This window comes from Symphodus melops (genome assembly GCF_947650265.1).
Source record: "Symphodus melops genome assembly, chromosome: 20".
Taxonomy (NCBI): domain Eukaryota; kingdom Metazoa; phylum Chordata; class Actinopteri; order Labriformes; family Labridae; genus Symphodus; species Symphodus melops.
In genome coordinates, this window is record NC_136710.1 from 12,209,463 (window position 1) to 12,223,205 (window position 13,743).

The 13,743-nt window shown below is 38.8% G+C and overlaps 2 protein-coding genes across 6 annotated transcripts; one reads left to right on the forward strand and one right to left on the reverse strand.

Annotated features, from left to right (window-relative positions):
- The first annotated feature begins 982 nt into the window (after nucleotides 1-982).
- Nucleotides 983-3,289, forward strand: naa38 (N-alpha-acetyltransferase 38, NatC auxiliary subunit). 4 transcript variants are annotated; one of them, XM_079371274.1, is made up of 4 exons: nucleotides 983-1,104; nucleotides 1,893-1,958; nucleotides 2,078-2,252; nucleotides 2,845-3,289. In XM_079371274.1, the coding sequence occupies exons 1-4, from the start codon at nucleotides 1,066-1,068 to the stop codon at nucleotides 2,955-2,957; spliced, it is 393 nt and encodes a 130-aa protein (XP_079227400.1). In that variant the 5' UTR covers nucleotides 983-1,065; the 3' UTR covers nucleotides 2,958-3,289. The 4 variants fall into 4 exon arrangements, with proteins under 4 accessions (XP_079227400.1, XP_079227401.1, XP_079227402.1 ...); XM_079371275.1 differs by lacking the exon at nucleotides 1,893-1,958; XM_079371276.1 differs by lacking the exon at nucleotides 1,893-1,958 and having other exon boundaries at nucleotides 996-1,104; nucleotides 2,108-2,252.
- A 1,166-nt stretch (nucleotides 3,290-4,455) lies between these two features.
- On the reverse strand, nucleotides 4,456-13,642 carry dnajc3b (DnaJ (Hsp40) homolog, subfamily C, member 3b). 2 transcript variants are annotated; one of them, XM_079371273.1, is made up of 12 exons: nucleotides 13,577-13,642; nucleotides 11,981-12,091; nucleotides 11,752-11,876; nucleotides 11,547-11,621; nucleotides 11,312-11,455; nucleotides 10,351-10,532; nucleotides 10,126-10,245; nucleotides 8,735-8,840; nucleotides 8,267-8,387; nucleotides 7,883-8,015; nucleotides 7,599-7,747; nucleotides 4,456-5,983 (listed from the first exon to the last, which is right to left on the reverse strand). In XM_079371273.1, the coding sequence occupies exons 2-12, from the start codon at nucleotides 12,045-12,047 to the stop codon at nucleotides 5,835-5,837; spliced, it is 1,371 nt and encodes a 456-aa protein (XP_079227399.1). In that variant the 5' UTR covers nucleotides 12,048-12,091; nucleotides 13,577-13,642; the 3' UTR covers nucleotides 4,456-5,834. The 2 variants fall into 2 exon arrangements, with proteins under 2 accessions (XP_079227399.1, XP_079227398.1); XM_079371272.1 differs by lacking the exon at nucleotides 13,577-13,642 and adding an exon at nucleotides 13,132-13,570.
- Between the last annotated feature and the right edge of the window lie 101 nt (nucleotides 13,643-13,743).

The following is a 13,743-nucleotide window of genomic DNA, read 5'->3' on the forward strand; positions in this document are numbered from 1 at the left end:
GTTTTCTCACTTTATCCAATATTTTCATCTTTACTTCATTGGCAATTGGTTATTCACTCATTCTCAGTCAATATACCATTTTTTCACCAAACGTATACTCATTCTCTTAGAAAAAATATAAAATCCAACCAAAATCACACACACAGTCTTCCTCTGTTACTTCCATCCATTCATTTTCTGCCGCTTATCCAGGGCCAGTTTGCATGGGCAGCAGTCTAAGCAGAGACGCCTAGACTTCCCTTGCCCCCACATTCCATGTCCCAAAAGCCAGAGTCTGTCCTGCCGCGGGGGCCCCGCCGTCTCTTTCCCTAATCCTCTTTAAAGCCTAGTCATGGTTTTCAGTGCTCTTGCAAATATTAGCTTAATAAACAACGTATTAAGCAACGGTTTCGTTAGCTTGTTGTCTGCTTACAACCGCAGTTTGGTTTGTAATCATTATGGATTTATTTTTGGTTGCTTGTGCGGAACTCGAATAAACTCCGTGAGTAAGTTTCTGCCAATTTACTTAAAATATCCTTAATAAAAAACAAGTGGGTGGGGCTTAATATCGTAACCACGCCCAATAAAGACGACACCGTCTCTGTGGCGCAATCGGTTAGCGCGTTCGGCTGTTAACCGAAAGGTTGGTGGTTCGAGCCCACCCAGGGACGACACTTTTCTCTCAAAGAAAGAAGTTAAATCTTTTGTCCAAACGCAGACTGTGGAATTATTGATGTAGAATACGGAAACATTATCGTACAGATTTGGCTTCAAATCTGATCGTTTTGTCCCATGCTAAAAGAATAACTTTTGAATTTAATGTATCCATTCCAGTTTACACGATTTTAAATGTAAACGCTCCAGCGGTATCAAGATGACCACAGTGAAATCTATTATACGATTTACACCATATACATAATATACGTATATTATGTGCCAAACATGAGAAGGATATACGTTTATTGTGTCTATGATTTATACCTTTAAGAGTGTTGCAGTATGTTTCCGGTGTTGTTGGTGCGTCAGTCAAATTGCTCCGTCAGCAAACATTGGCAAAGAACCACAGACTGAGACGAGCACATAGAAATGGCATCAATGATTGAGGAGAATGGTCCGTCGTCTCATGTATGCGCACTATGTATCTTCATTTTCATTCTTTGAATGGTTTTCCATGTTATGTTACAGAGCAACTGTTTTGTCGTATTAATATGGCCTATAAAATACATATAATACATTTTGTAGATCTTAGCTTAGCCTGTCGCTAACGAATAATCTGAAACGAGATTTCCAAAACTGTTGGGTTGGCTATTTAAACGGATAATGTTCCCTTTTCCAATATATACATGTGTTAATATCGCCACAATCAATACAACTGGAAGCAGTTAAACCTAACAATGTTTATCTTAACTGTAGAAAGACAGGTTTAATTTAAATTGATTCAGATTAAAAACGCGTTTCTATAGTGATTAAGAGTGATCCATCTTTTTAATGTCATGATAACATTCTTCATTTATTTTTTTCTGCTCCAGATATGATGTAGAATAACTATGAAGTAAGCACATGGACAATCAGAAACCCTTGTAATCAAGGGAACCGATTCGTCTTTTCTGAGGAATTTATTTTAGTTTCATCCAACGATAACTACACTTAATGACTGTTTGACTTACTCTAATTATGGACAAAAGAAATTTATTACTAGTATACTGTTAACTGTCTCTGTTTTGTGTTGAGAATTTTTAGGAGGTGGGTTTTTTTTTTATCACACTTATCAGAGTCAGTTTCCTCGTCTGATCAATTACACGGGTCCTAATTCTCATTTACTTGAAATCCAGAATTGTAAAATTTCATGAACACCTGTTAAGCGCTAGGTATCTTTTTTGTCTTCTCTATGTCAGTATATTTGTTGTTTACAGATTCAGATTCTACATTATGAAGATGATAGGTTGCAGACCCCTTCCTATTTAAGATGCCCTGATTGTGTAATCTCAGACACACTTATTATGAAAAATTACGTTTTGAAATCAGAAATTGATTAATTTGATCGTTTTACTATTTATTTATTGTTACTGGATTCCCTTAACCTCCTGTACACTCTTAGGAGCAGACTGAAGTGTCCTCATCGTCGCAGGCAAGGCAGAAACTGGAGGGGCTCTTAAACAAGAACATGAGGATCCGCATGACGGATGGACGGACTCTGGTCGGGCTTTTCCTCTGCACAGACAGAGACTGCAACGTCATCCTAGGATCTGCACAGGAATTCCTTAAATCTACAGGTGTGTCAAGTCTGAAGAATGCCAAACATGAGAAGGACAATGACAGAAACATTGTATAATTTAACAAAACCCACTGACATAGAAATAATAAAATGCTGAAGAAAGTGGCTTTAATACCTTTTGTATATTTAACTAGCTTTTTTCACTCTATAACATCAACAATGCATGTTGTATTATTGGAAATATGTTTTCTTAAATTAACAAATAAGAAACAGCCCCTGTAGCTACTGTACAAAATAAAAAGTAGCCGAGGACACTGGCCAGGTCTCAATTTTAACATTTTCTTTTGGCATGCTAAAAGATGCATCCCTTAGTTTGTAGCACTTTTGGTTGGTTAGTTTTGACTATCTTAAAACAAAATCTAAAATTCAAAGAAAGAAGTTGCTTGTTATACTTATTACAATTTAAGCTTTTAAAATCAAAATGTATTTCCAATTGGCATCTTTTAGAAACATATTCACTTGTCTTATCTCGTCTTCTTGGACAGACTATGTTATTGGAAATTCAACATGCATATTGTCTGACCTGTAACGGTGACAAAAACCTCCATCTTATCCGAATACTTAATGAAGGGATTTTTTTTTGTCCACAGACACGTTCTCCCAGGGTGAACCCAGAGTCCTGGGACTGGCAATGATTCCCGGTCACCACGTAGTATCCATCGAGGTGGAAGCAGACAGTTTGGAGGACACGCAAGGCTTTTGAGCAAACTGTTGATGAAGACCTGCATATCAGTGGGACTATTTCCCAGCAGCACAGCTGAGAGTGAGCTCAAAGGAGAGTGGACATTTTTTTCTCATCAAACACAGTTACAGAATTCGTGTGCCAGTATTCTGGATTCAGCCTCTCGCTCTGCTGTAAAAAATGACATCTGCCCAGTGCAGGGTGTGCGTAACTGCGTGTGTGGGATGGTTGGAACAAACGGCACTTACATGGATGTCTCAGTGATGTACAGTTCCTGTGTTTGTTCCATGATGTTGTCAATCTGAAAGTTTCTGTTTAACTGCTTTTTTGAAGAAAAGAAAACTTAACAATGACTTCTTGAATTTTGGCTCATTTAACTGTGGTTACACCAGGAATATTAATATTATTGACATGTTTATTAAAAATGAGCTCCATCAATTTTAATCATGCTTTTCAGTTAATCAATCTTTTTCTGTATAGTGCCAATTCTTAACAAATAATAATTATCTCAGGTCACTTTACAAAAAGAGCAGGCCCAGACTGTAGTTAGTTATATTTTTTCAGACGTAACAGCTTTTGAGAATGATAAATGTTGTATGGTGACTCTTTTAGCTGCAGGAAAATCAGATGCATTTCTTTCAGTGATGTCACTTGATGCATCAGTTGGGTTTTAAAACTAATAAAGTAAAAAAACAAGACAGAAGAGAAGATGGCCCAAGACAATACCTCCTGCCACATGACAAACCAGAATCTTTTACCCGGAATGTTATGCAAAGGGGTGTCATGGGTAATGTGGGTGACAGGTTGAAGTCAGACAAAAGCCAATTTAAACACTGATGAAGCTGCAAAAGTGAGAAAAGCTTTAAGAAAGAAAAAAAAATCTGTTTGAGAATGTTAAAAAATGTCTGGAAAAAAAGTAATGTTAAATTGGGAAATATATCCATCCACATTTTATTTACTGTCTGTGACAAGTTACTCCAGTTGTTTTCTCGACTTGTCAGAAACAGAAATACTTCATTAATCCCAGGGAGAAATTCGGTTGCTCGTCGTTACATGACACCATCTGTTGTTGACGAGGACGGCGAGCCCGCCACCTTTCTTCTTCACGCTCTCGGTTGCATCCCAGACAGTCTGGGACTCGACGTTGGGAACATCCTGATGCAGCCACGTCTCAGTGAAGCACATCAGGCTGCACTCCCAATACTCTCCCTGACTCCTGGCTCACGCCCCATCAAACTATCTTGCTTTCCCAGAGTTATAAAACACAAACCAAACAGAGAAATGTGCTTAATTTGCCTCATTAATGATGGCAATGACATGTTTAGATTCGGCCTAACATAGTGACTCTTCCTTTGTTTTTAGAGTGCCAGCTTATCTGGTATCTTGAGAACACCTTTGTTCAAAAAAAACCCTAATTATTCGTTATCATGGTTAAACCTGTCTTGTAATTTTAGAGTCTGGGTCAAACACCAGTCTATCCTACTGTATCAGTATACCAAGACAACAGAACAAACTTAGATTGTTTTAATATTTTAATATGCTTTTGCATATTGGCTGATTCAGTTTGGCAACAGTAAAAGTGAAGCCACAAACAGAAGAAAACCCTCAAACAAAAACCCATAAAAGAAAAGTTCCGCTCAAATCATTTAAATACAAAGAGTCGGTCACATTTGGTTCACACAGTCAAGCAGTTTCTCATGTTCAATCAATAAAATAACTTAGTTTGTGCTGCAGATGTCAAATGTTTGTGGTTCAACAGTTCTATGCCTAACTTGTCCTCATGTACAAAGTTGTACTTTTCCCTGGAACTTAAGGGCTTCAAATGGAGTCTTTGAGTGCCGAGTATTTTCCAGTCTGTTGCACCGAGTATTAAAAGTTGATACATCTGTAACTGATGAACAGCTCCACTTCTCATGAATGAAGCTCTAATAACCAATGAAGACACACTTTGTTAAGAGTCTTTAAAGCGCCAGCAGTAACATTTCAGGAGTGGAGAACGTGTGGAGTGGCTCTTCAAGTAAACCAAAACCAAAAAAAAATAAAAAATAAAAAAAAAGGGAAAAGTGCAAGTTTTCAAAGAGGCTTTTGAAAATAGTGAAACCTAAAATAAAAATGTCTTGTACAGTCTTTATTTGCTCACCTTTATCCTGAAAAAACAACTTTTTCAGTTGTTACCATGTTTGTATTAAATTATATAAGTAGAGTTTGGAGCTGCATATTTAGCCTGTTGTAGATACAATAATACAGCGTTCACACATTATTCCTTTTAGACATGTAGAAAACATTAAAACTATCACAGAGCGGCACTGCTTTAAGATCCATAGGATTTCAAAACTTTTAAAACTTGAAGTCCCACCTACTTACATTACTGCAGAAGCTCAACAATGCTGTCGCTGTGTAAAAAAAAAAAAAAACCTTGGCTCTCTAAATACAGAGACATGGGTCAAAATGAAACACTGAAATCAGTAAACATTTCATTCCTTTTTAAGAACACTGCGAGCACAAACCGACACACAGATAGTCCTCCTGTGTGCTGTCCAAGCATGAGCGACTGCATTATAAAAAGAAGAGAAATCCTTTTGGGGAAAGAAAAAATGGCACATACAAAGAAATTAGAGCAGACAACCTCTTCATTGACAGTTTAACCACCAAACTGTCCATCCTCAGGCTCTGAAGTGTTGACACAAGACTTCATTTTCTTCCTTCAGCAGTTAGTCCCTCGTTTTTGGATAATTTTTTTTTTTTATCAAAATAAGTCCCATTTTTCTGGCCAAGCCTCTACTGCACTAAAAATCAAATGTTCAAGTAACAAACGTGTCAAAGCCAAAAGCAAACGTTCAGAGGAAGACGTCTCCATTAAATCCCCTCAACTCAAGTTTGTGAAGTCCTTGTCTCTCTCTAGTTGTGTTGGAACTTAAAGTGAAAGCTGCCACCGGACTGGAAGGGGTCGAAATGGAAAGGCCAGCCCTGTCCTCCTCCACCTCCGCCACCCTGCTGGTTCTCTGGGTCCAGAGGATCCTCACCTGCGTCAAACTTCTGCCTCAATTCTATCGAGACAACGTCAAAAAAAGAAGAGCAAAATTAAGCTACCTTGAGTTTTAACATGATGCATACAGTACAATGATATTCATATTCTACTTTTCAGTCTTACGGAAACATATTTTTCTGACTGATGTCATATCTGCCCTGATAATTTGTGATAACTATTTTACTTCGTGAAGAAATGGAACAATTAAAATATGTTAAACCAGGTGAATTAATTTAGATAACTTGGACAGAAGCAAGCAAGCAGTTTCCTCCACTGTTTGAAAAATGAAGCTAATCTGAAGTCAGAGGCCTGTACTATGAAGTGAGTTCAACATATCCAGGGTCTCTATGGGTTATCTGGCTTAAAAAACCCTCACATAAGAGATCGTGATTATCAGTCCTATGAAGCTGCTTTGATAACCTGATCCGTCAACCAAAGGCGTGTTCACGTAAAAGGGGCGGAGTCAGTGCCATTTAACCTATCCCAATCATCACCGCCTCTGCCGTCAGCAGACCGTCATATCTACAAACTTTACATTTACAAAAACTACAACCTATATTAACAATATAAATACGCTAAGACAAACAGGCTCCCAAGAGACACAGCTGCAGTAACAAATGCAGGAAGGACAAAAAAGGAAAATCTGCTAGTAAAACCATTTGTCCCATTGTTAGTTCACCTTAGAACTGACTATAATAACTTCTGTTTCTTCTCTGAACTGAATGTGTTGCTCTGACTAAAGTGGAGAGTAGAACAGTTTTGAGAAGTTATATTTAAACTGCAGTTCTGACCATCACAAACAGAGCGACTTTGAGACATTAAACATGAATGAAAATACAATTCAAAGCCACAAGAAAATATTTGTAATTGTACATCTTCAACTACAATGTTACGGCGCTTTCTTCAGTCTCTGTTGAAGGATATCAGTGAAACATAATCATTAACTAAACGGACTGTAGTCTAATGTAAAATCAACCAGGACACATTAAGTGTCCTCCCCCCTCTCGATCAGCTCAGGGAGCTCCACGATCAAAAGATCCGATTGGTCAGTGGGCGGAGATTTTCAAAGTTTGATCTCTTATCTCCAACATAACCTGCTCCGGAGCAGGTTAGGTGTTCAGCAAAAGTTACCGTGGTGATATACCCAGGTAAAAAGTAATCGACCCTCGTAGGACTGAAATCAGGGTTAACCCTAAAGTTACCTCACGAGGCTCAAATCCTGCTTCGTAGTAAAGGCATTGTTAGCTGATGTCTCGATCAGCACACTGTATGGGAGGGGATTGTTTTTAAAACTCATCTGTTTTGGTTTGATGAAAGATATTTGTTAGGATCTGTCATTTAAGAAGTGTCGCTAACCCGACTGATATGCGGGTGCTGTGTTAAGGGTTTATCAAAAAGCTTTAACACCATCCACAGCTCCAGCTCTTAGCCTCTTGTTAGGTTGACTGAAAGATAAGGTGAAAAAGCATTTCCAGCATGACAACCGCCGCCATGGAGACACCAAAGCCCCTTCAATAACAACTGGGTGACATCACTCAGGCTTAATCCATTAACATTTACAGTCTATATTTCACATGAAATGCAACAACAACAACAAACACAACAACAATGTAATAGTGATGCGAGTTTCTGACCTGGGTCTGTGAGGACTTCTTTCGCTGACACAATGTCGATAAACTTCTTTTCTGCTTCTTTCTTCTCCGTCTCAGACTGGAAGTTGTCTGGGTGCCACTGCTGTGCCAGCTTTCTATAAGCCTTAGTGATCTCCTGCTTATTTGCATTCCTGAAAAAAACAAAACAAAGAGGCAGTGTCAGATTTACCTGCTTGATAAAGTCTTCTTCAGTGGTCGGTTTGGTGTTTGAAGTCATTCAGAAGAAATAAACGGTGTGTGTTAGCAGAGCTGGTTGGACTGGTTACCTGCTGACGCCCAGGATCTTATAGTAGTCCCTCTTACGAGAGATTTTTAGAAGTTTCTGTGCTCGGTCCAGCCCTTCTCTGATTTCGTGGCTGTCGCCGTCAAACTCCCGCGCCTCCTGGTAGTCCTCGACAGCTGCAGAAAAAAATAAATAAATAAATCGCAATAATAATCAAATAAATGTAGATCCACCAAAAGAAGGTGGGTAGCTGGATATCTGCTTTCATGACAACATTCTAAAATACCTTGATAATACAGCCTTGATTCGGACTGAGAAAATGATATCGAGTTTCATTTTGAGAGCTTGTAAAAATAACTACAGTCTCTACCAAATGATTTGAATCAAGACTTAATATATTGATTTGTAATTGTTTGACAAACTCTACCTTTCTCATAGTCCTGGTTGAGGATGTACGCCTCAGCCCGATCTCGGAGGATGTTTGCGTTGCGCGGGTCTCTTTGGTGTGCCTCCGAGCACACGTCTATCGCTTCGTGAGCCAATTTGATCTACAATCATCGAAACAGAGGGATCAAGTGTCGGCATTAAAATAATTCAAACTTACATTATATTTAAAAAGACATAACTATTATGCTAAGTACAATAACTTACAGCTCCTTTCTTACAAACTTGCAAGATGAAAAAAAAAAACACATTGGGAAAAATAAATTGAGATGAATGCTGAAAAACCTTCAAAACAAAATGATTTAAAGACTTAAACCAATAGCAAGTATTACAAAAAAAAAATTTTTTTTTTAATTAAAAAGGCTTACCAAACTTTACCCGATGAAACATCACATAATTTTCGTCAATTTTTAAGTGAGAAAAAAAAATGCACCAAGACTCTTGCTTTCACCTTCACAAAGCAGAAACAGATCCTCTCTTTTGCCAGGTTGGTGTAGAATTGGACATTCGGTTCCGTCTTCATTACTGATTCATATTTTTCAATGGCTTCTTCATACCTTAATAAATGTGAGAGAATATGCAGTCATGTTAAGTATCTGCAAAGTTTAGTGGAGAGTTTTAGCAACTATCTCTGTTTTGTTTTAGATTGCTAAAAAGTTAGAAAAACATCCATATTCTAAAAGAAGAATATGTGTTTGAAATTTTCTTTCTCAACAGAAGAATATTTTAAAGGAGACGATTTTAACTTCATAGAGAACAAAAGTGAGGACGTATTGCTGTAGGCCAACCCGGAAGTAGCATCGCCATATGTTCAACGAAAATTCGCTGATGGGATTTTTGAACTCTTGCAGGAAACAAGCTCAACGGCAAACACACGTTTCTAATGCGTAGGCCTTTTGTTCAGTTGGATAATATTTAACAAATGAACACCATTTCTATGAAGTTTGAAGCCTCAATGCACCCGAGAGAAGTACAAATCTAACGTTTTTCTACAAGCGAACTACACTTGATGTCAGTTGATTTTGACATCACTACCATCATGCTTCATTGATCTATTCAGCAGTTTGACATCTCATTATATTATTTGCAATGTTTTTCATTCACAAACCAAAATATTCAAAGTCAATCCCAAAATGTTCACATTTTCACCCAGAACTGAAGTCCCCTTTTTAAATCAACAATAAAAAATAAATACATAAAATAAATCACATTTATGGACTACTATAAGACTCTTTTTCCAAGACATCTGGGTAAATAATTATCTATGTGTGTCTGTATTGGCTTTATTTTACTCATAACAATGTTCACGAAATCATGGCATTTCATTTCAACTTTTTTGTTCTGTATGTTTATTTCTGTTTAAATGTGTTTCTATAAGTATGTTTGATATGCTACAACCTGGATGTAAAACCGCAACTCTGAATAAAGATTTAATTAAAAATAGTAATAATTCAGCAACGAGCTAGCGAACCTAGCATTTGCAAGAGCACTGAAAAATTGATTACTGAGAGAGTTTCCGGCGTGATGACGTTTAATGTCCCCAACATCCACTGTGGTCTCATTTAGCTACTTGTCAACAACCGCCATTTTAAGTATGTGTAAAAACTTTAAAATTCACAAGTGGGGGTCTTAGCTAACGTAGTTTATCTTGTCTAACAAAATGTCAACGTCTCTTTAGCTTGCGTTAACTACAGACCTTATTTTAGGCGTCTAATCACAAACCCATTAAAAATTCCCATTCACATTTACAGTTTAGAACCCATGACACTAAAATGCTAACTCACTTCCTCGTTTTAGGACTTATTCCTGTGGCGCTCTATAGAGTGGGAAAAGGTCACCCACCTCTCCATGTGAATGAGCTCTTCAGCAACGTCCAGTTGCTTGCTGAGCTTCTTCACTTGCTTGTAATGGTTGAAACACTCTCTGTCGTCCTGGTCCAGCTTCAGACACTCTCTTATGTGACTGCACACAATCAAACAGTAAAGAACAGAGAGTTGACATTTTTTTTCAAATAAGATGATAATCAGCTTCACTGGCATTGATTAGTTTGTTTCATCCAAAGCTCACTTGAGGGACTCATGATGTTCTCCAAGGCTGTAGTGCAGCATGCTGAGCTTTAGGAAGGCGGCACGGTTGTCGTTGCGTAGCCTTGTGGTCGGCGTCAGATCCTGGATTGCTTTCTGTGGGTCCCCCATTCGGATATAACATTCTGCCCGAAGCTCCCGCGACTCTGGATCCCAGGGAGAGATCTGAGAAATATAAAGAAGGCCCAATAAAAATGAAGCTAATCCACTAAATTCAAAGAAAAAGAAAAGAATGTTTCGTTGACCTTTTCACATGATGAAGGAAACAGGTTAAATTTCTTAATCTGTGGTAAGTACAGTAAACCTATTTGCCTCCTTCCCTTTCCATTTTGTGTGATTTCCCTCTGTATTCATTTGCTTATATTTTTGTTTCTTAAACTGTGATAAAACCTGTCCTGATCTGGAGCACCTAGCAGCACAGCACAATCTGTCCTTCAAGCAGGTTGCCAAGGTGCAATTCCGACCTGTGGCTAGTTTTCCAGCATGTCCTTACCACTCCTTACACTGTCCTTTTAATAAAGACAGACTGTCACCAACTTTGGGCGGTGTAAATCCCGATACAGATCAAAATATGGAAATTGGTCTAGTACTGTAGCTGGAGAACTGCGACACCACTTCTTGAGAACTGCAGAGGTGCCCTTGAGCAAGGCACTGTGCATGTGTGTGATTCAGGCCTGTGTGTGTGAGAAGCTTGTCTTTACAATAACAGTGTGAACCAGAATTTCCACCTGGTCTTGGAGCATATGTTTCTAACCATAATATTAAAGAAGCCCAGTAGTTACACTAGCACTTACAAAAGTTTGGGGTTTGAAAATGCTTTACATTAGATGTCTCTTTTAACATATGTTGAAAAAAAGAAGAAACGTTTTTTTAAGGTTAAAAAAAACAACAACAACCATTGTGCAGGAAATAGACTTCAAATGCTAGGTTTAGTAATCACAAACCTCAATGACTCTCTCCAGCACACTGGTTGTAGTACTGTAATCCCCCTGGTGGTACGCAGCGTGGGCCTCCTCCCGCAGCTCCACCAGCTCGTTAGCTTTCATCTCCTGCTCTTGAGCTTCTTCATTGTCTGGGGAGCGCAGCAGCTAGAAACAGAAACATGTGATGAGCTAGCTTGCAATAATTTGACACAATTTAAACAAACAAAAAAAAGCATGCTTTGGGACTTTAACTCACTACTGCTTCAAAGTCGTCTATGGCCTCCTGTGTGTTTCCCTGCTTTAACAGGATATTCCCTCTCTGCAACCGAGCCTGAAAGTGCAGGAACATGTAGATGAAGAAAGGAGGAAGAGAAACTGAAGGGCTGAATAAAATAGAATGGAACAAGAAAGACTGAAACTATTTTGGACCAGTTTTTATAGATTCAAATTGGTAAACTTACAGCCAGGAAGTCAGGTTTGAGCTGAATGGCTCTTGTTAGGTCTGGCAGAGCTGATTTAGATTTCCCCATAGCCAGAAACACAGCAGCTCGCTTGTAGTAGGTCAGGTAATTCTTGGAGTCTCCCTCTGTGAAATATCAAGAAAATATTTAGATGTTATCCTCATGATTTAAGAAGAGACTGGAAATGTCAGGCAGTGAGAGCATAAATATATGTCAGTAGTAACCTTACCCACAGCAGAGTGGTAGTGGGACAGGGCCTCAGCCAGCTGCCCAGCAGCCAAAAGTTTGCGGCCCATCTCCAAGTGGTGCTCGATCTCGACATGAGTTGCCCCTAAGACACCTGAAACACAAGACACTGCTTGAGTCAGACTGGAAATACAAGAACAGGGTGACTAAAATATAAAAGCAGAACATGTTGAAATTTCTTTTTGTGGCTGATTGATAGTAAAACCAGGAGAATTTAGAGCGATGACATTGGAACATTGTTACATGCGGACAATCTATGTTGTCACCTGCTATTGTGTGTGTGAAACGTAAAAATAAATGCATTTGTATTGGACAGAGTAAAATTAAACACATTAACCATGCATTTGACGTATACTGATGTCAGCGTTTCCAATCAATAGGCACGTTTTTTTAGTTTTTAAATCTTTTTTTTAGGACCACCATGAAAGCATAAATTGTGCGTTTTCATTTATAACAATTTAAAATATATATCTTTTAAATTTCTGCAAATCGCTTTTATTGAGTTGTAGAGTGCATAACCGAGACTGAGAGCATCTAAAAACGCAACACAACGTAAAAGTCCCAATGGAGGCCTGTTGAAGTCTCCATTTGGCATACATTTAATCTTTATTTATTTAATTTTCTTTTTTACTTTTATCGCCACGAGACGTCAAAATATTTGTGACGTCATTAACGCGTTTAAAACGCGTCGCCAGGCGTAAACAGGAGTGACATTTTGACTCGCTATGGAGCGTCATAAACATGTTTTTTAAATTGCACGGTGGCGTTATAATAAAAAATAAATCATCATAACTCTTCCCAGAATAGGTTTTACTCTGCACTTCATTCTGCAGTGTTTTGCATTTGTTTGTATTTTCCTGCTGCAATTACATTGAAGTTAAGGTGTCCCGATGACAGAAACAAATGAGTTGTTACACTTTATATACCTTCATATGTTTGGATTTTTACCGTACCAAATAAGCTTTTATTATCATTGAAAAAATCAAAAGGGCGTCACCGATATAAGAAAACAGACCATGACAGTAACTTTCACTTTTCACTGACAAAACACATTCACAGAAGCCACATAAATCTGTATTTATGTTAAATATAGCTGCTCTAATACTGTCCCCGTGAATGTTAAGCCGTCCTTACCGTCCAGCTGGATGTCCAGGATGACACCCAGCAGTGACAGAGAGCACAGGACCCCGCTGAGTCCTGCCCGCCGAAACGACTCCATCTCTGGAATTATTCACTCTTTTACACCGGAACCTGCGAACTCCACGGCTCTGCTCTCTGCTCGAGTGCAAATGCCGAACTGTGTCATTGACACGGTGTTATATCTTAATAAATACTCATTGTTTCCCTGCGCCGGTCGGTCAACAGAAGCAGCTACGATGGTGGGTATATTTACGGTCCCGTTAAGACAGTACTCCGGGTCGAAATGAGGCACGCAGCTTGAAGGTTCCTCCTGAAACAGTTCAGGTTTAACAGCACTTTTTCTCTTTGAAAGGTGTTAAAACCGTCTCTGAACTTAATTCACACTCACATAACATGCTTTTATAAAAGTCCAGCGGTTAATAGTCAGAAAACTTGGTACATGAAACCTTTTTGCCTGTGGATTAGTCCCTCCTCCCTTCCTGCCCCACATGTCCGTGGTTGGTCCACGCAGCGCACATCCGCGTCGTTCTGGAAACGTGGGCTGCTCTCATTGGAGAGACTATTTTAGCCACCACAGATCATAACAGGAGGTATGTGCTGTATCCA